The sequence below is a fragment of the Bos javanicus genome, chromosome 12 (genome assembly GCF_032452875.1).
Source record: "Bos javanicus breed banteng chromosome 12, ARS-OSU_banteng_1.0, whole genome shotgun sequence".
In the NCBI taxonomy this organism is placed as follows: Eukaryota; Metazoa; Chordata; class Mammalia; order Artiodactyla; family Bovidae; genus Bos; species Bos javanicus.
The window spans coordinates 15,406,760-15,426,469 of NC_083879.1; the positions used below are offsets into that span (position 1 = coordinate 15,406,760).

A 19,710-nucleotide genomic window follows, 5' to 3' on the forward strand; every position below is an offset into this window, starting at 1 on the left:
AAGCTGGAAGGAAATTTGAAAAGGACAAATAGGAGAAGTCTGTTCTTATTCAACAATGTCACAATGTCTGAGAAGAATTGTTCTTCCCAATCCCTGTAAACACACACACACATTTTAAGACTTCCCATAAGCCATAGATCAAGGCCAACGTCCTAATCCTTTACTCTGAAGTTCATTACTAGGGTGATCTAGGCTACATTAATTCTCTTCTCTTATGGTCTTATATTTCAATTTATTCCTTCTTCTTTTTTCTTTAAAGGAGTCAAACTCTTTTTAAAAATTAATTATTTATATATTTATTTATTTTTGGTTGAGCTGAGTCATTGCTGCATGTGGGCTTTCTCTAGGTGCAGTGAGCCAGGGCTACTCTTAGTTGAGGTTCACGGACTTCTCACTGCAGTGGCGTCTCTTACTGCAGAGCACAGGCTCTAGGCACAAGGGCTTCAGCAACTGCAGCTTGCAGGCTCAGTAGTTGTGGCTCATGGGCTCTAGAGCACAGGCTCCATAGTTACGGCATACAAGCTTAGCTGTCCCGCAGCATGTGGAATCTTCCCAGACTAGGGAACGAACCCATGTCCCCTTGCACGGGCAGGCAGATTCGTTTCATATCCACTGCACCACACAGGGAAGTCCAATTTATTCCTTCTATTTGATCAAAGCTTAAAGCAGCTCTCTTTATCCACTTGTCCTTTTTATATTTTTAAGGCCATTTGCTGAGCCTTAAAGATCACACAAGACTGTGATCTTCTTCTTTAACACGTGCCTGATCTCCTGTTTTTCCTGTTAGGTTTTCCCAGCTGATCTCAGAGCCCTGACAGCTTTTCCTAGCCCTAGGCTGAACAGACATAGAATTTCTTCAATTCTCGTATGGTTCTGATGCAGGATTCAATACGTCACTTGCCATTCTTACAATATCTTACTGTTTGTTTCTTTTCATGCAAATGTTCATTCAGCCAAAGCCTACTGAAATCTGACGTGGTGTCAGCTTGTGCCAGATGCTTTGATTAAACAACAAGAAAACCCACCATTTCTGCCTAGGAAGAGCCCATAGTCTAGAAAGCAAAGGCAATATGTAAACAAGTATATTATAGCTCATAGTCCTAAGTATCGCACATTGTGATGGGAAGAAAAAACGATCTTCCTCTGGGGGAGTTGATAGAAGGTCTCATAGGAAGAGACATTTCCATTAATCTTGAAACCTAAGTAGGAGTCTGCCAATCAGAAGGCAGTAGGGGAAGAATAGGGCATCTGAGTAAAGGGAATCTGGTGTGCAGAGGCTCTGAAATAATTGAGGAACATTCTGATATGTTCCGGGAGGTCTGATGGGTTAGGTGGGGCTAGATGTGTGGTGCATTGCGTGCACCACAGTTTGATGAGGTCAAACTGTGAGGGCCTGTGTGGAGAGGATTGAATTTTATTCTAGAGACAAGAAGAGAGAGGGGAGACTCTTTAAGCAGGGGAGTTGAACAATCATATTTTTCTGTTACATGTCTATTGTCATTGACCTCATGAAACGGCTCCAAACTTGTGGACACAGCCGGGAAAGGAGAGGGCGGGACAGACTGCCAGCGTAGCATTGACATGTATACACTACCATGTGTAAAAAGCTATTAATAGCTCGTGGGTAGCTGCTGTAGAGCACAGCGAGCTCAGGTCGGGGTTCTGCGACAACCTAGAGGGGTGGGATAGAGGTGTGGTTGGAGGGGGGCTCAAGAGGGAGGGGACACATGTATACTTAGATTCATATGTTGTCTTAGAGCAGAAACTAATACAACATTGTAAAGCGCTTATACTCCAATTAAAAATAAATTAAAAACAATAGCAAACAAAAAACAAAGGGCTCTGGGTTTTGGAGTCTCTTAAAGGGGTGCGCCCTACTCGTTTAATTGAAGGTGCTCAGGGTAGCCTTTCAATAAAGACCACTCTGCTAATTCATTTTATTTATTTCTCCTACCTGTCCTCCAAATGCTGTCTTTCTCTCCTTGGCCAGGATTGGACATACACTGACAGCCTTTGTCTCTTTAAACCCCGTTTTTCTATTTTGACACTTTGTTCTGTTACTCTGACCTGGTCTTTATATGTACTGCTGATGTTTGCGCCCATCCCAACCTCGGTTTTAATTACTCAGACACAGCCCCTGGAACTAGCCACGCCCACTCAAGAAGTTGCCCGCTGATGAAGTTTGTCCTCAGTAGCGCGCCGTAGTAACGGCCGCAGAGCGCAGGCGCGGTTCCCCGCTGCCGGCGGCGTGTGTTCGTCTTTCCCCGGGCTCCCGGCATCCCGGAAGTTGGACCGCGGGCTCTTCACAGTCAACCTCCGGCCAGGGTTCACCGTGTGCTTCGCTCCCTCGTCCCGCAGTCACCAGCTCCCCGGGCCGCTGCTCTAAGTCCGCAGGTCTCCGCCGGCGACGGACCCATGGCCGAGCGCGGAGAACTCGACCTGACTGGCGCCAAACAGAACACCGGAGTGTGGCTGGTCAAGGTAAGGTTTGCGTGGCTCCCGCTTGCGCTCCTTTTAAAGTAGTTTAAGTGACTTGAGAGGAGAAGGAACTGGCAACCCACTCCAGTACTTGGCTGGGAAATTCCATGGACGGAGGAACCTGGTGGGCTACAGTCCATGAGGTCTCAAAGGGTCGGACACGACTGAGCGACTTCACTTTCTTTCTTTCTAAATGGTTCTTTTTGGAGAAGGAAATGGCAACCCACTCCGGTGTTCTTGCCTGGAGAACCCCATGGACAGAGGGGCCTGGTGGGCTGCAGTCTGTGGGGTTGCAAAGAGTCGGACACAACTGAGCAACTAACATACACACACACACACACACACACACACGTGTGACTTGAGACCATCTGTCACACCCACACACACACACAAGTGACTTGAGACCGTCCCACTTTCTGCGCCTTTTAAAGCTCATTAGGGCTTTCTCGTTAGAACTTCGCTTACCTCGAGAGGCAGGGTTGGTTGGTAGGCTTGTTTGCAGACGAGGACGTTAGTTCAGGGACACCCAGTGTGTTTTAGCCAACTAAGAGTCTGAACGTGCCTGGAATGGATCTCCTTATCCCACGACCTGGTTTTTCTGGGCTCCTGTCTTGATGGCCCCCTGGGTTGAGCATTTTACCCCAGACTGAAGACTTTCTTCATCTCCACTTGCTGAAACTGATTTCAGTCATCAATCTCTGTAAGAAAGTTGAGCGTTTGCTTTCTGGGTAGTTTCCTGAGCCAGAAAGTAGAACTGGTCTCTGAGTACCCTGGTGGCTCAGATGGTAAAGCATCTGCCTGCAGTTCAGGAGACCTAGGTTCGATCCCTGGGTGGGGAAGATCCCCTGGAGAAGGGAATGGCAACCCACTCCCGTATCCTTGCCTGGAAAATCCCATTCAGAGGAGCCTGATAGGTTACAGTCCATGGGGTCCCAAAGAGTTGGACAGGACTAAGTGACTTAACTTTCACTCGTAAAGTGTTCTTTTAGGTTGATGGCTCTTATGGAATTCCCAGGAGAGCTGAGAGTGCTCTGAACTCAGGGAAGGAGAGACTGTGGACTGGAGTGTTCTTTTAGAGCTCGACTGGGACTCAGGTGAAACTGTCAGTAATTTTTTTTTTTTTTTTTTGTAAAGTCAGCATTTTGATTAACCCTTAGTAAGTACTTATTGGGCTTCCCTTGTAGCTCAGCTGGTAAGGAATCCACTTGCAATGTGGGAGACCTAGGTTTGATCCCTGGGTTGGGAAGATGCCCTGGAGAAGGGAAAGGCTACCCACTCCAGTATTCTGGCCTAGAGAATTCCATGGACCCTATAGTCCAAGGGGTCGCAAAGAGTAAGACACAACTGAGCAACTTTCACTTCTTCACTTAGTGAGTACACTGTTTATGCCTTACTTTTTCATATTGGGACTGTTGTTTCTTAGGCAGTTTTCATAAGACATGTGTATATTCAAAATGTGATTATGATAGTCTTGAAAACTCAAGTAAAACATAGAGACCTTTATTTGTTAGATTTTTGGAAAGCTTTTATCACATGTCTGAGTTTTTATCAGTTAAATCTGAGAGGCCCTTCCAGTCTTCCTCTCTGATGTAGCTCCCTTATGATTCAGTTCAGTTCAGTAGCTCAATTGTGTCTGACTCTGCGACCCCATGGACTGCAGCACACCAGGCTTCCTTGTCCATCACCGACTCCCGGAGCTTACTCAAACTCATGTCCATTGAGTCGGTGATGCCATCCAACCATCTCAACTTCTGTAGTCCCCTGCTCCTGCCCTTATGATTATTCACTAGCATGTTGAACCTGTATTAACATTCTCCAAAGCACACGCACAGTCATATTTTACGAGAGTAGGCGTCTTGCCTGTCACACCCAGAACTGTGTTTTGCGTAAGGTAAATAGCTCAGATAATGTGATGTATGCATGAATGAATAAATGAACTCTTATTCTTCAACCCTAGCCTTAATCTCTGGCACTGATTTGACTTATCACAGTGATATCAGTGTGATTTAAAATGATGGAGTAACCAAGTATCTCTCTCCTCTTGCATGCTAAATGGAGAGATATCATTAGGGAGATCTCCATTGCAGATGGAAAGAGCTTGAAAAGATGACGAGAGTTTGAGGTGATGTGTTTGTGCTTGGAGTGCAATAGATGCTCAATACATGTTGTTTGCCTTACAGAGGTTTGGATGGGGGGCCCATAGTATCTCCGTAGCATACCATGGAGAGTGGTTCTGAAATGCAGGAGTGAAAATGCACAGTAATGTGGTGTGGGCTGGAAAACAAAGAGGACATCATGTCTGGAGTAGTGGATTGGAACCATATGACATTGTCACGTTGTGAAATGGGAATGTTTTAACTCTGCTGCTGCTAAGTCGCTTAGTTGTGTCCGACTCTGTGCGACCCCATAGACGGCAGCCCACCAGGCTCCCTCGTCCCTGGGATTCTCCAGGCAAGAACACTGGAGTGGGTTGCCATTTCCTTCTCCAATGCATGAAAGTGAAAAGTGAAAGTGAAGTTGCTCAGTCGTACCCAACTCTTAGCGACCCCATGGACTGCAGCCCTCCAGGCTCCTCCATCCACGGGATTTTCCAGGCAAGAGTACTGGAGTGGGGTGCCATTGCCTTCTCCGGTTTTAACTCTAGTCTACAGGAAATGAGGAGAGTCTTGAAGGGTTTTGAGTAAGGCAGGGCTACAAATGATTCTTTTAGGGGGGGAAAAAAAAGCTTGAAGAGAAGATAACCAGAGTCAAAATTAGAAAATTATCACAGGATCCTAGACATTTGATAGTGAAGTCTCAGGAGTTAGGAAACTTTTTCGGCAAAAGTTGTCAGGATGCCGTGACTGACTAAATGATGATGTGAGAGAAAGTTACAAATCTAAACTAAAGTTAAGAAATTCTGGTGTTCTCTCTTATATGGCCATTTGAATACATTTTATCGCTTTAAAAAGGAGTCTTACTAATGATAGTTCAAATTAGAATTTTTCTGTTCAAATTAGAATTTGAATAGAACCGCATGCAATTTTAAATCTTTTTGGTATACATTCATAATTATTATAAATCATGCCTTGAGTTCTGCTCTTTGAGGATTATTTGTTGCAAAATATGTGAGTTCCTAGAGTATCGCGAGTTTATGGGCCATTTTTGCTCATAATTTGTTCATTATTAATTTCATCACTAGAAAAGTAAGGAAAAGGATAAATACTTTAAGTTATAGAAGATCTCTCAGAGTTTTAAGCAGTAAAAAAGTTATCTGGTGGAATCAGGGAAGACTTCATGGGGAAGCTGACATTTAAGAAGAGCCTATGGAGTTGATTAGTTAGGGGGGAAAAATGTTCTGAGCAGGGCTGGTGAGTGTTCAGGAAAAGGCAAATAGAGTGGAAGATTGTGTACCAGAATGTCCACTGCCTGTATCTGTTCTGACCAGTGGAATGCTGTAGGGAGAGAGCAGTTGGCCAGGTGATGGTGGTCAGGCGCTCTCGCCCCATTCCACTCACATCCTACAGCTGGGATCATCTGTGGCACTGCACACGCGTGTCGTGGTGTGGTCTATGTAAGCACCACCTGAAAAGCTCCTGTAGTCGAGGTGAGTCTAGTTGAGTCGGGCAGTCGGGCAGTTGCTGCTGCTCTGTCAGCCATTAGAAAATAAAGCATGTCCACGTTGCTGCTGCAAATAAAGACCGTCTGTGGTCCCTAGGTCCCTACGGTGCCTCACATCTTCATCCAGCTTCCCCGCTCGTGCTTTGCCTAACCTGGGGTCAGCAGACAGTGAGATACAGCAAGACAAAGGCCATTTCTGGAGTTCTGAATACCTTAAATCTACAAGAGAATGATGATCTAAATAAGTTTTGATAGATAATAGATGTGACTGAATTTAACTTTACAATAGATATCGCCTGCTCAAAAAAACATAAACAACTACAGTTTCCCCTGGTCCGGGAGCTCACCCCTTGTAGTGGGCATCACCCGGTTCCTGCTGCTCAGTCTTTGCCACTGTCAGGTTGCCAGCCGGTCACAGGACTGCTGTTGCACACTGGACACCAGATCACGGTCTAAAAGTGATATTTAAGAACATCGTAGCATAGTTCTATTGTTTCACTTCCAACATTTAGACTTCTGGAAAAGTCATCTTCTCTAGTTATGGTTGCCTGGATGGTAAGGGTACCTGATGGGGAAGAAGAGGAGATAAAGCTCACAGCGTTTTTAGGAGTGGTGGGGTTTTTGTAAGAAATGAATATCCTATCAGAGCTTGAATGATAAGAAAACTCTTTCTTAGAGGAAATGGACAAGTGGAGGTATTGACAAGCATTGTGGTAGGTTCGCCCAGCAACTTTCTGGCCAGCATAAAGATGTGTTTCGGGTCCCATCAGCCTTCCTCCTATAAGCATTTTGATTGATGTTTGTTGGAGGAGAGAATCAGGACCGAAGGGACGGACCTCATCCTCTGTGAATGTTGGGTCCTCCATTCAGTAGCTCAGTTGGTAAAGAATCCACCTGCAATGCAGGAGACCCCAGTTGGATTCCTGGATCGGGAAGATCCACTGCAGAGGGGATAGACTACCCACTCCAGTATTGGGCTTCCCTTGGTGCTCAGCTGGTAAAGAATCTGCCTGCAATGCTGGAGACCTGGGTTCGATCTCTGGGTTGAGAAGATTCACTGGAGAAGGGAAAGGCTACCCACTCCAGTATTCTGGCCTGGAGAGTTCCATGGACTGTATAGTCCATGGGGTCACAAAAAGTCGGACACGACTGAGTGACTTTCACTTTCATTCAACACCTCAAAAGCCATCAAGCTTAGCATTTCTTTTTTCACAGACAAATAAGCAGTTGGACATTGGCAGCCAGAGTGAAAGCTATCTCCCAGGGAGAGATGAAACTGGAATGGGTGATACCCCAAAGCCTTGCAGGAGAAAAAGAAACTTATAATATGCCAAGTATTTCACAAAGCAAACCTGTGAAGTAGGTACTAATTATCTATATTTTTCAGATGGTAAAATTGAGGCTTAGGGAGGTTAATTATCCTGCCTAAGCATGGAACAGTGATTCAAATTTAGGTCTGTATGGCTACAAAGCTTATGCCAGGAATAGGAAATGTGCTTTCCCCCCACCACTTGGGTCTCTTTAATGAGTCTTCTCCCTGGAGAACAGAAGTGAGGGGGTGGGGAATTTGTTTTTATGGCCTTGGGTCTTGTCAGCTCAATGCATTGACCTTCAAGACAACGTGTGAGTAAAAGCTGCCTGATGTATGTTGGATTCCCAGGGAAGCTGGTTCTGAGGTGATGAGCATGCAGGGGTTTGTTACGCAGTGCTGTTGGGATCATCCCCTGTGGAAGGAAAGGATTTACGCAGGATTGGGCACAGGGTGGTTTGGTCCAGGAGGAGTGTGTGATCTTGGTCAACTCTTCAGTGGAAGCACTTCCAAAGAGAGCTAAGAACTGCGGGCTGTCTGTGGCCACACTCCCAGCGGCTCGGGGGATAGGCCTTCACTCCTCAATGGAGAAATGGGTGCCGCGCCAGTGTCCACACAGCGCTCTTAATTTGCTTGTATACTCTGGGAGCAGCATGGCTTTGGAGGCTAGTTGTTGGGGAACTAGATGAAGCAAAGCTGGCAAACAAGCTTAGGGAGCAAGCTCTGTATACGCCACCTTGGCCCCTTGGCTTCAAAGGCGCAGTTGCCCTTACTCTGTAGCTTGAGTGAGTGCGCGGGCGGATGGGTTTCTTCCACAAGCTTTCAGTGACCACCAGTCATTTGTTCTAGGCTCTGAGTACGTTACCGTGAGCAAGAATGGACAGGGTCCATACTCTGTAAACTAGAGTCTAGTGCGCTCCCGGACACAGACCTCAGGCAATACTGGTCCTAATGAAAACAGTTACACACAGATAGATAAGGTTACTGAAGAAAGAAATACTGTTTTGTGAGTGTGAATAACAAAGGAACATAGTCTGGAGGTCAAGGGAATTTCTCTGAGAAAATAATGCTGAAGTGAGTCATTGGCTGTCACTCTCCCTGGTCTTGGGAAATCTGAGAAAACATCCCCTCTTGTACCTGTTTTCTTGTCTCCATCTGCCTTTCTTTAATGAATGTGGAGACAGTGGAAACAACACAGCTATCTCACAAGTGACAAGTTGACAGGAGTGTTTGGGGGAAATTTACTCAGAATAGAATTCAGATGTCCTCATCTAGAAACAAAGGTAATTATGTGAAGAGATAATATGTTAATTAGCTTGACTGGCTTAATTGTTTCATGTGCATATAAAACCATGTTGTACACCTTAAATATACAGCTTTACTTAAAGATAGAATGTAATGTTTTAATTAAAAATATCAGCTGTCCAAAAAAATTGTGGAGCCTGGGAACCATATGTACCATTATTTTTTCCGTTTCCTTCCCCCTTTTTTTTCTTTAAATATTTGTTTATTTATTTTTGGCTGTGCTGGGTCTTCGCCGCTGTCTGCAGGATTTCTCTGGTGGTGGTGCCCGGGCTTCTCACTGCAGTGGCTTCTTTGGTTGCAGAGCCTGGGCTGTAGGGCTGATGGCCTTTGGTAGCTGCATTCGCTGGCTTCGTTGCCCTGGGGCATGTGGGATCTTCCTGGACCAGGGATTGAACTAGTGTCCCCTGCATTGCAAGGTGAACTCCTAACCGCTGGACCACCAGCGAAGGCCTCTTCCCAACTTAATGCGTTGGAGCTTTTGGGAAGCCCATTTCCATAATCTCTTGGTATAAAAAGTTATATATGATTGACATACTGTCATCATTGTATTCTAGTTTTCCTTACAAGGGTATAGTATTTTGGCAACCTTTTGAATTAAATAAGCTAGTAGGCTTACCTTAGGAACTTTCCGTTTTATTTTAATAATGATGACAATGCAGTATGAGTTCCAGACTTGTTTTTATCAATTAACTTCAGGCACATAATCTTTTTTTTAAGTTGGCCAGTTGCTTGTATTAGATTCAATTATTGTACTGAATATGATTCTTAAATTTATTTTATAATACGTAGTTACTTCACTTAGAACTGTTGTCTTGTTTGATGGCCTGAATTGTGGTCTCAGGCAGTTTGACCACAGGGTCTTCTGACCTGGTTATGTATTGAAGAACTGTGGTCTCAACAGGAGCTCTGAAACATTCTTGTCTTCCCTTTACCTTAGCAGTGTGTCAGGGAACCAGCAATAAGGGGACAATGGCAGGCTGGAAAATGTTTCACTCTACGGGTGTTTTCCCCTTCTCCCCCTTATTTTAAGGTAGATCTCTGGAATAGGTTTCCCTTTGATAATGCAATGAGATTTATTAAAGTTTAATTCCATAGCCTGGATTTATTCTGATAACACCATCATTGTCATTACATTAACAGTAGCTAATGTTTCTTTAACAGTATCCAGTCATTAAAATAATAACTCTATTGCTACCGCATGCTAGTCTGTTCTTCTGTTAGGGATGTGGCAGAGTAAGCAACGGAGAAGGCAGTGGCACCCCACTCCAGTACTCTTGCCTGGAAAATCCCATGGACAGAGGAGCCTGGTAGGTGGCAGTCCATGGGGTCGCACAGAGTTGGACACGACTGAGCGACTTCACTTTCACTTTCCACTTTCATGCATTGGAGAAGGAAATGGCAACCCGCTCTAGTATTCTTGCCTGGAGAATCCCAGGGACGGGGAAGCCTGGTGGGCTGCTGTCTATGGGGTTGCACAGAGTCGGACACGACTGAAGTGACTTAGCAGCAGCAGCAGAGTAAGCAAAATGGACGAAACAGCTGCCTCGTGCAGGTTGCATTCTAGTGAAGAGGGAGAATGACAATGAACAGGAAAGTGTATAGCAAGTGCTGAGTGCTCTGAAGAAAAGTAACTCAGGGTAAAGAGTGCAGAAAGTAGCTGAGGATGCTATTTTAATCAGGTGGGAAAGGGCCTCACCGATAAGGTGGGCCTTGAGCAGAGACCTGAAGGGAGTTGAATGCCCTTCACATATTTGGGGGAGGAACGTTCTAGACAGAAGTAACAGCAAATCAAAGGCCCTCAGGTGGGATGCTGCTGGGAACGTTGATAGATCTGTGTGGTTAGAGTCGAGTGAGTGAAAGTGGTAGGGGGTGAGGCTGTGGATCTCAGTGGACTGTATCATCTGAGACATTACAGGATTTTACAGTGAATGCCATGGGAGGCTAGTAGCCATAGAGAGGAGGCATGGATGGCGATGGTGGAGCCGGACTGCCCTGGTTAGAATCCTGGCTTCACCACTGGTGATTGTGAGACTTTGGACGAATGATAACTTTTTGATGCCCTACTTGCTTCTGTGTGAAATGGGATAATAATAAAGTTGTTATGAGGATCAAGTGAGGTAAAATTTTAAAGTGCTTAGGAAAGTATCTGGCACGTAGTAAGCATTATGTAGATGTCTGTTAAATAAACCGAAAGGCTTTGAACAGTACAGTGTCATCTGACTTCTGTTTTAATATGGTCACTCTGGCTGCTGTACTGGGACTAAAGTGGACACGGATGATAATCCTACAAGAGATGATGGTGGCCTGGATTAGGGTGGTAGCCCTGGAATTGGTGAGAAGGACATGGAGTCCAGATATAATTTGAAGGTATTGCTGACAGGCTATGTCAGTTGATTGGATGTGGAACGTGAGAAAAAGGAGCTATTCAGGGTAAATCCATGGTTTCAGACGGAGTACCTGGAAGGATGGAGGTGACTTTTACTACATTATGGAAGGTTGCCAGAGGAATAGGTTCATGAGTAAGAATCAGTTCTTGAGTGGAGATTTTGAGTTTGAAATGTCTCCTGAATATTCAGATGGAGAGTTTGAGTAAGCAGCTGGTTGTATAATTTGGGACTTTAGGGGAGAGCTGTAAATTTGGGAGTTGTAGTTACAGAGATGGGATTTAAAACCTTGGGATTGGATGAGGCTACGTAAAAACGAGTGTGGACAGAGAAGAGAGGCTTGAGGACTGAAATCAGGGCCCTCTCAGGTTAAAAGGTCAGGAAGATGAGAATCTAGGTATGTGGAGACCGAAAAAGGAGAGTGTGGAGAAGTGGGAGGAAAATCACGAGAAACTGTGGTGACCTGACGCCAAGTGAAGAAAGCGTTTGGAGGAGGAGGAGACAATTAAGTCTCAGATAATCTGATAGGTCTGCAAGATGAGGACTGAACGTTGGCTTGACATTGCGGAGAGCTTTTTAAGCACAGGCAGCCGTGTTAGTGGAGTGGTGGAGGGGAGAGCCTGTTAGAGCAGAACACAGCAGCAGAGAAGGAACTGTGGTCAGCCAGCAGAGACAGCTCACTCAGAGCCTTGCGGTGGAGAGATGCAGAGACACTGGACAGCGGGTGGGAAGGATGAAGGAGCCTGCCCTTTCCAGGGGTGTGACCGAGAGTCCATTTGCTCACTTCCCCGTGCCTCAGTTTCCTCACTTGTAAAATGGAAAAAATAAACAGATTGTGTGAGAATTAAATGGTTAATTTATTTAAAACATTTAAATATATTAAATGTCACTTAACGTGTTTGTTATCTATTGCTATATAACATATCACCACAGGCATAGTAGCGTAAAATAGCACGCACTTTTGATATCTTAGTTTCTGTGGCTCAGGAGTTTCCTGGCGTGGCTTAGTTGGGCGGATGCAGGCAGGGTGTTACACCAGGGTGCAAGTATCAGCGGGTGGGGGTCATTGAGGCCATCTTAGAGTCTTCTGCCACGGTTGGTAAGCTCTCTGTTCCCTGGTGGCTCAGACAGTAGAGAATCTGCCTGCAGTGCAGGAGGTTTAGGTTCGATCCCTGGGTCAGGAAGATTTTCCAGGAGAAGGGAATGGCTACCCACCCCAGTGTTCTTTCTTGGAGAATTCCATGGTCAGAGAAGCTTGGAAAGCCACGTATAGTCCATGGGATTGCAAAGAGTCGGACACTGCTGAGCAGCTGACACTTTCACTTTGGACTTCCCTGGTGGCTCAGAGGGTAAAGAGTCTGGCCTGCAATGCAGGAGACCTGGGTTCAGTCCCCTGGGTCAGGAAGATCCCCTGGAGAAGAGAATGGCAGCCCACTCCAGTATTCTTGCCTGGAGAATCCCACGGACAGAGTAGTCTGGTGGGCTTGGGGTCACAAAGAGTTGGACTTGACTGAGCCACTAACACACACATATCACCATTGTTATTCTGTTGGGAGAATAAAGAAAGGACTGGAGGGGAGAAAGGGTAGCACTGAAGGAAAGACATCCTAGGCTAGACTACAGGCAAAAATTCAGTGCGCATGTGGAGGGAGCGGCCACAGTTCATCTTTTAAGAGGGGAGAGCAGAGTAGAAGGCTCCCCTGTGGCTAAGTGGTAGACTTAGAAGCTTTCAGATGGTTCAGTGGAAGAGGAAGTCGGGTTATCATCTTGGAAGGAAGAGGGGGCAAGACGTGTTACAGGGTTGAGGAGTGACGTGAATGTGCGGCCTGCCTGCAGTGGCTTTCCCGCTGCAGGTGACTGTTGACCAGGGAGAGGGAGTTAAATCGCCCAGCATATTGAAGGGCTTACTTGATGTTAGTCGCCAAGGATTTCAGGAGATACCATTTAGCATGGTTGTCTTTCTTCAGATGCTCAGGTGCAAGTGTGGAGGAGGAATAACAATCAAATAAAACAATACATAGATTAATTAATAAGATAAGCAATATTACTAGTATCACTTGGCTTTAGTCAGGGTTAGATTCTGCCAGGCCAGTATGATGGAGGGAGTTGGGGACAAGAGAATGATTATAATGATGGGCTGTGAAATGTAGTTCCATTTCAGAGAGAAGGGAAGACATAAGCAGACAGGGACAAAGTCAGTGATGTGAAGGAGGGAAGAATTGTTGGAGCCGAAGTACTGAGGAGATGGCCAGGGAGTTAGGAGATGGTGGTCAGAAGGGTTCCTTGAAATACAGTTTATGGAAAGGGTACTGTTCTTGATAATGAGAAAGTCTTAACAGTATTTGAATCAGAAACTTGGAATATGATGAAGAAAAGCCACTATCTTTCCCCTAAGGACTTTATTAGGGAGTATAGCTTGCCATTGATTGTTAGAGCAGGCTGCTATCTGTAGAACTCCATTTCCTCTTTGTGTTAGAGTAATTGACAAGAAGATTTCTTTGGGCTAAAAATCAGACAAATCCAGAAGCAAAGGCTAACTTGTTAGGCAGGATTTCAAGATTGAGGACATGAGGACTATGTAATAATTTACATAGTCTGAGGATTCAGGGTTGTATTTGCCCAGATCGGTTTCACATCTTGTATTTAGTTCTGACAGGGAATGTTGACAGTTGCTTCTTGACTCACCGTGACAGTACCTTGAGTTTCCTTTTGGGCACCACCGCTCTGCCTTTTCAGTCTGGTGATTCTAAGGTGTTGACTATCCCTCCCCAAAGGTGTCACTGGCTCAGGCTGGTGGTGCAGGGATCTCATCTCTGGCTCAGTAACAGGCCAGATGAAGGACCCGTGACCTGGTCAGAGCCACAAGAGAAAAACGATTTTGCTGGGGATTTGGGGAAGAACTCTTCTTCTTCAGGAGTGGCTTCAGCCGTCATGCTACATAGAGGGGAAGGCTGTCAAAGAAGTGAGTGAGTGTGATGAGGAGAAGAGCTGAGAGATGGTGAGAGTCCTGGTGACGGTATTTGAGCCCTTAATCAGGCCACTTTAACACTCCTTCTGGAATATTTAGTTACTTTTGCCAGTAAATCTTCTGTATGCCTCAGTGGGTTTTCTTCTCATCTGTAATCAAAGCAGACCTAATAGGTAGGTACAGTTATCATAAGAAATTTGCCAAATCCTGTAAGCTTGCATGAATAGTGGAGCGCAGTATAGTTGAAACTTTAAGATGTGGAATCTTCAAAACTCCTTTTCCTTTAGAGGATGTAAAGGATGGTGTAGCAAAGAGAGCATTTGACCAGTCTGGAGTCTTTGACTAGTAGTAGCTAACCATGTCATTTCAGTCCTCTGAGCCTTGGTTTTGTCGTCTATAGAATGAGGAGAGCGGTGCAGTTTTGCGGGGTGATTGGGAGGATTAAGTGGGATTGTGGGTGTAAAATGGATAGCATGGCGCCTGACACCATGGGCTCCCTTCCCCTACGTCTCTTCCAGGCTTCTGGCATGTTTTTAACACAGTAGTTGTTCGGTTTATTTTAGTGTGAGGAATGAACAAATACCATTAGGGTCTTCTTAAATTTTTACTCAGTTCAAAGCACTGCAGTTGAACTAATAGTCATGTGGTTCTTCTTGTAAATGAAACTTTGTTAGATAGGATTTTTCCCTTTGCAGCTTTGGAAGCGCTCTTTGACTGTGTTATACATTCATGTTGTCATTCCAGACTTACTGTGGAAAGTAAAATTGACACCGGACACTCACTGAGCACTTGCTGTGTGAGGCGTTGCGCTTCATACTTCACGTGGAGCATCGTATCCTCCAGAGTAGGGCCATCTTAAACTATGTACTGATTCCCGAGCTCCACTATGTCTTAGAAGAAATAACAGGTGGCCATACTAGGTTATATGCTCTTAACCTTTTGAGATTTTGATTGCATATATCTGATTGCACCCACAATATAGTGTATTGGTTAAAGCATAGGCATTGGAACTGGAGTGCCTGGATTTGAATCCTGGGTCCTCATTTGCCAGTTATATACCCTTGGCTAAATTTTATAATCCCTGGCTACTCCAAATACATAGTCTGTGCAGTGGGGATAATGAATAGTACCTGCCTCATATAGATGTGAGGTATAAATGTTTGAAAAGTGCATATCACAGTGTCAGGAAAGTAGTGTTATATAAATGCTAGTTGTTACATTGAATAATTTCTTTTTATTTCAGCAGATCCTTCATCACATTAGTTATCTTATACATAATAAAACATGACTTTTCAAATCATCTTAAGCTCAGTAGTGTCTCTACATTACGTGTCAGTGTTATTCTCCAAGAAGCCTTTTCTGGCCGCCTTTCTCATCTCTGAACTTTTATTAGACTTGGGAACATAAATTAGCACTTCGTTATTGTTAAGCTATATGCCCAGTTTTAGTTTTGTGTCACCAACTCAGTTGGTGTTAAGCACTTGGAGAGCTAAAATCATTTCTTACAGATCTTAATGTCTCTTTAGTGCAAAACATATAATCAGAGCTTGCTATTTAGTGGTCAGTTAGGACAGACAGAAAGAAAATCAGATCAGATCAGATCAGATCAGTCGCTCAGTCGTGTCCAACTCTTTGCGACCCCATGAATCGCAGCACGCCAGGCCTCCCTGTCCATCACCAACTCCCAGAGTTCACTCAGACTCATGTCCATCGAGTCAGTGATGCCATCCAGCCATCTCATCCTCTGTCATCCCCTTCTCCTCTTGCCCCCAATCCCTCCCAGCATCAGAGTCTTTTCCAATGAGTCATCTCTTCGCATGAGGTGGCCAAAGTACTGGAGTTTCAGTTTTAGCATCATTCCTTCCAAAGAAACCCCAGGGCTGATCTCCTTCAGAATGGACTGGTTGGATCTCCTTGCAGTCCAACGGACTCTCAAGAGTCTTCTCCAACACCACAGTTCAAAAGCATCAATTCTTCGGCACTCAGCCTTCTTCACAGTCCAACTCTCACATCCATACATGACCACAGGAAAAACCATACATAGCCTTGACTAGACGAACCTTTGTTGGCAGAGTAATGTCTCTGCTTTTGAATGTGTTATCTAGGTTGGTCATAACTTTCCTTCCAAGGAGTAAGTGTCTTTTAATTTCATGGCTGCAGTCACCATCTGCAGTGATTTTGGAGCCCAGAAAAATAAAGTCTGACACTGTTTCCACTGTTTCCCCATCTATTTCCCATGAAATGATGGGACCAGATGCCATGATCTTCATTTTCTGAATGTTGAGCTTTAAGCCAACTTTTTCACTCTCCACTTTCACCTTAATCAAGAGGCTTTTTAGTTCCTCTTCACTTTCTGCCATAAGGGTGGTGTCATCTGCATATCTGAGGTTATTGATATTTCTCCCAGCAATCTTGATTCCAGCTTATGTTTCTTCCAGTCCAGTGTTTCTCATGATGTACTCTGCATATAAGTTAAATAAGCAGGGTGACAATATACAGCCTTGACGTACTCCTTTTCCTATTTGGAACCAGTCTGTTGTTCCATGTCCTGTTCGAAGCAGTATATCACTTTATGCTTAAAAGGATTTGTTAGCTTGTTGCATCCAAAACCTAGTTTAATAGTGTTATATTTTGTTTTAGGTTCCTAAATATTTGTCGCAGCAATGGGCTAAAGCCCCTGGAAGAGGTGAAGTTGGGAAGCTGAGGATTGCCAAGTAAGTTATTTATGAATTTTTGACATTTTATGAAACTTGTTTGAATTTATTTTACAAGTACTTTTAAATGTAATTAGAGTTCTTTTTCAAACAGAGAATTTATCTGGAAAATAAGAAATGATGAGCTTACCAAGGCTTGTTAAGAGCTGGTTAGGTGCCCTGTAAGGATTTGTGTGTGCACATGCGCGCACACACATATACTCCTCTAATGACAAGTATAAATATCAAGTACAATTTGCTGCTAAAATCTATTGGCAGTAAAGTAGCAGAGTATGTAGTTCCCTCATCCGTCCTCTGCATCTTTGAGGAGGTATGCTTGAGTTGGCCATAGAAGGATTTTGCCATTGTGCCACCATACCTATTTATAGAGGCTTTGGAAGAGGGTAGGGAATACCTCGCAAACAGCACAAGAGTGTTTGGTGTTTCCTGGTTGAGGAACTGGCCTTGTTTGAAAGGGAAGCCCCTGTAGCTCAGCTGGTGTCAGCCACAGGCCTTGTGTTCCCTTCTTTCTGTCCATTCATTCATAGTCCAGCTCTAATCCGATATCCACGCCCACTCCTCCACTGAAACAGCTCTTTTCTGCCACCAGTATCTTCCTCTTTATCACTGAGTTTTTGCTTGTTAACAGACTACCCCAAAGTTTAATGGCTTAAAACAAAACCATTTTATTTGTTTTTAATTCTATGGGGGCAGTTCTAGACAGTTCTTGTTGTGGCTGACCTGGCTGGTCTTCCTGGCTAGAATGATCTCGCCTGTGTGTCTGGGGTTGGTTTACTGTCAGCCGGGGCCGGGTCCACCTGTGTTTCATCTCCATTGTGTTCATTCCCATGATGGTGAAAGAGTTCCTATAGCGAAAGAGAGGGAAGCCCCACGGCACAAACACTTTGCAAACCTGTGCTTGCATCATGTTTGCCAAATGGAACTTGCAGTAGACTCTGCCTCCAGGTGGGATTTGCAGGAAAGAATTTGTTGCCTTTTTTAAAAAAAATACAAAAACAGTCTACCATATTCATGGGCTTCCCTGGTGGCTCAGTGGTAAAGAATCTGCCTGCAGTGGAGGAGATGTAAGAGACAAGAGTTTAATCCCTGGGTTGGGAAGATCCCCTGGAGGAGGAAATGGCCACGCACTCCAGTATTCGTGCCTAGAGAATCCCATGGACAGAGGAGCCTGGCAGGCTACAGTCCATGGGGTGCCAGAGTTGGACACGACTGAGCACAAGCACCGCATCCATATTCTAAGATGCAAGGGTCAACTAGCAGCCCTTCTCGGTGGACCTTCAGCATAACTTGACAGAGTTGATCACTTCTACCCTCACACCGTGCTGTTTTCATCTCACTTCTGAGACATCGCTCTGTTGGTGGCTCCTTCTCATCTTCTCAGTCTCTGAATGTTATTTGAACCCCCCCTGGAGGTGTTCTTTGGAGGAGCAACGCTATGTTCTTGGATGACGTCATGTCTTTAAAGTAAGAAACTTTGACACTTTGTTGTGTTTATGCCCCTAAGTACTTTTTGTCCTTTATCTTACTTACCTTTGTTACAGACAGATCTTTTAGTTCTTCCTTTTGTTTTCACAAGCCATATTGGAAGCAGGCCTGCTTTTATATCCAGAGTTCTGAAATTAGGTAGAGAACGGTAGTATCTTAAGAAGCTACTAACATTTAATAGCAGAACCAGCGTGAATTCAGTCCTTTGAGTGGTAAGAAAACTCAAGCAGCTTCCAGTTCCGGCCCTGTCACTTACTGTCCGTGAGACTGTGGACAGACACTTAATCTTCTGAGCTTAGATTCCCTTCCTTTCCCTACCATGAATATTGCATTCCTGAAAATCTCTGTGTACAGAAAATACCTAGTTTAGGAATGTACAATCTTTCTCTTGGTGTGAGGAAGAGGGAGTTAGTATGGGAAATAGAGTCAAAGGAGCTGAGGTGTAGGGAGACCTATGCAAGCCCTGAAGGTGAAAGTGTAAGTCACTCAGTCGTGTCCGACTCTTTGTGACCCCATGTACTTGTCCAGGCCAGAATACTGGAATGGGTAGCCTTTCCCTTCTCCAGGGGATCTTCCCGGCCCAGGAATCGAACCCAGGTCTCTCGCATTGCAAGTGGTTTCTTTACCAGCTGAGCCACATGGGAAGCCTGTGCAAGCCCTAAGTACTGCTTTGACGCCTAAAGCATCTATTAAAGATAGCACGCTAACTAGTCAGTATGGGTGTGCTGCGATTTTTCTTGATCACTCTTTGTTTGGAAGAAAATTTCAAACGTGTCCTTAGTTTAAAGCAGGTGTTTTATATGTCACATCCAGTATGCCTAGGGTAGCCGTGTCCCCATGTTGTGGCCGGTTTACATGTTTTACAGTTTACGAAGTTTTCTGTGCAGTTATTAATAGTATCCCTTCTTTTACTCCCAGAGTATCCTGGTCTTGGCAATAAACTGTATGTAACTTCCCTGCTGGCTCAGGTGGTAGAGAATCTGCCTGTAATGCAGTGAGACCTGGGTTTGATCCCTGGGTTGGGAAGATCCCCTGGAGGAAAAAATAGCAACCTACTCCAGTATTCTTGACTGCCCTGGTGGCTCATATGGTAAGGCGTCTGCCTACAATGCTGGAGACCTGAGTTAGATCCCTGGATTGGGAAGATCTCCTGCAAAAGAAATGGCAACCCACTCCGGTATTCTTGCCTGGAAAATCCCATGGACAGAGGAGCCTGGCAGGCTATAGTCCATGGAGTCACAAAGAGTTGGACACAACTGAGCAATTAATACACACTTGCCTTAATAATAACAGATGTATGTGTATTTTCAGTTCAGTTCAATCTCTCGGTTTTGTCCGACTCTTTGCAACCCCATGAATCACAGCATGCCAGGCCTCCCTGTCCATCATCAACTCCCGGAGTTTACTCAAACTCATGTCCATTGAATCGGTGATGCCATCCAGCCATCTCATCTTCTCTCGTCCCCT

The 19,710-nt window shown here is 44.8% G+C and overlaps 1 protein-coding gene across 2 annotated transcripts in view; it reads left to right on the top strand.

The window, feature by feature from the left end:
• The first annotated feature begins 2,201 nt into the window (after window positions 1–2,201).
• Window positions 2,202–19,710, top strand: part of GTF2F2 (general transcription factor IIF subunit 2) — a 140,519-nt gene continuing 123,010 nt past the window's right edge. Inside the window, exons 1-2 of one of the 2 annotated variants that reach the window (XM_061434545.1) lie at window positions 2,202–2,481; window positions 16,685–16,758. In XM_061434545.1, coding sequence (XP_061290529.1) covers window positions 2,416–2,481; window positions 16,685–16,758 — 140 coding nt within the window. In that variant the 5' untranslated portion in view covers window positions 2,202–2,415. The remainder of the gene's footprint in view (window positions 2,482–16,684; window positions 16,759–19,710) is intronic. The other variant, XM_061434544.1, reaches the window with a different exon arrangement.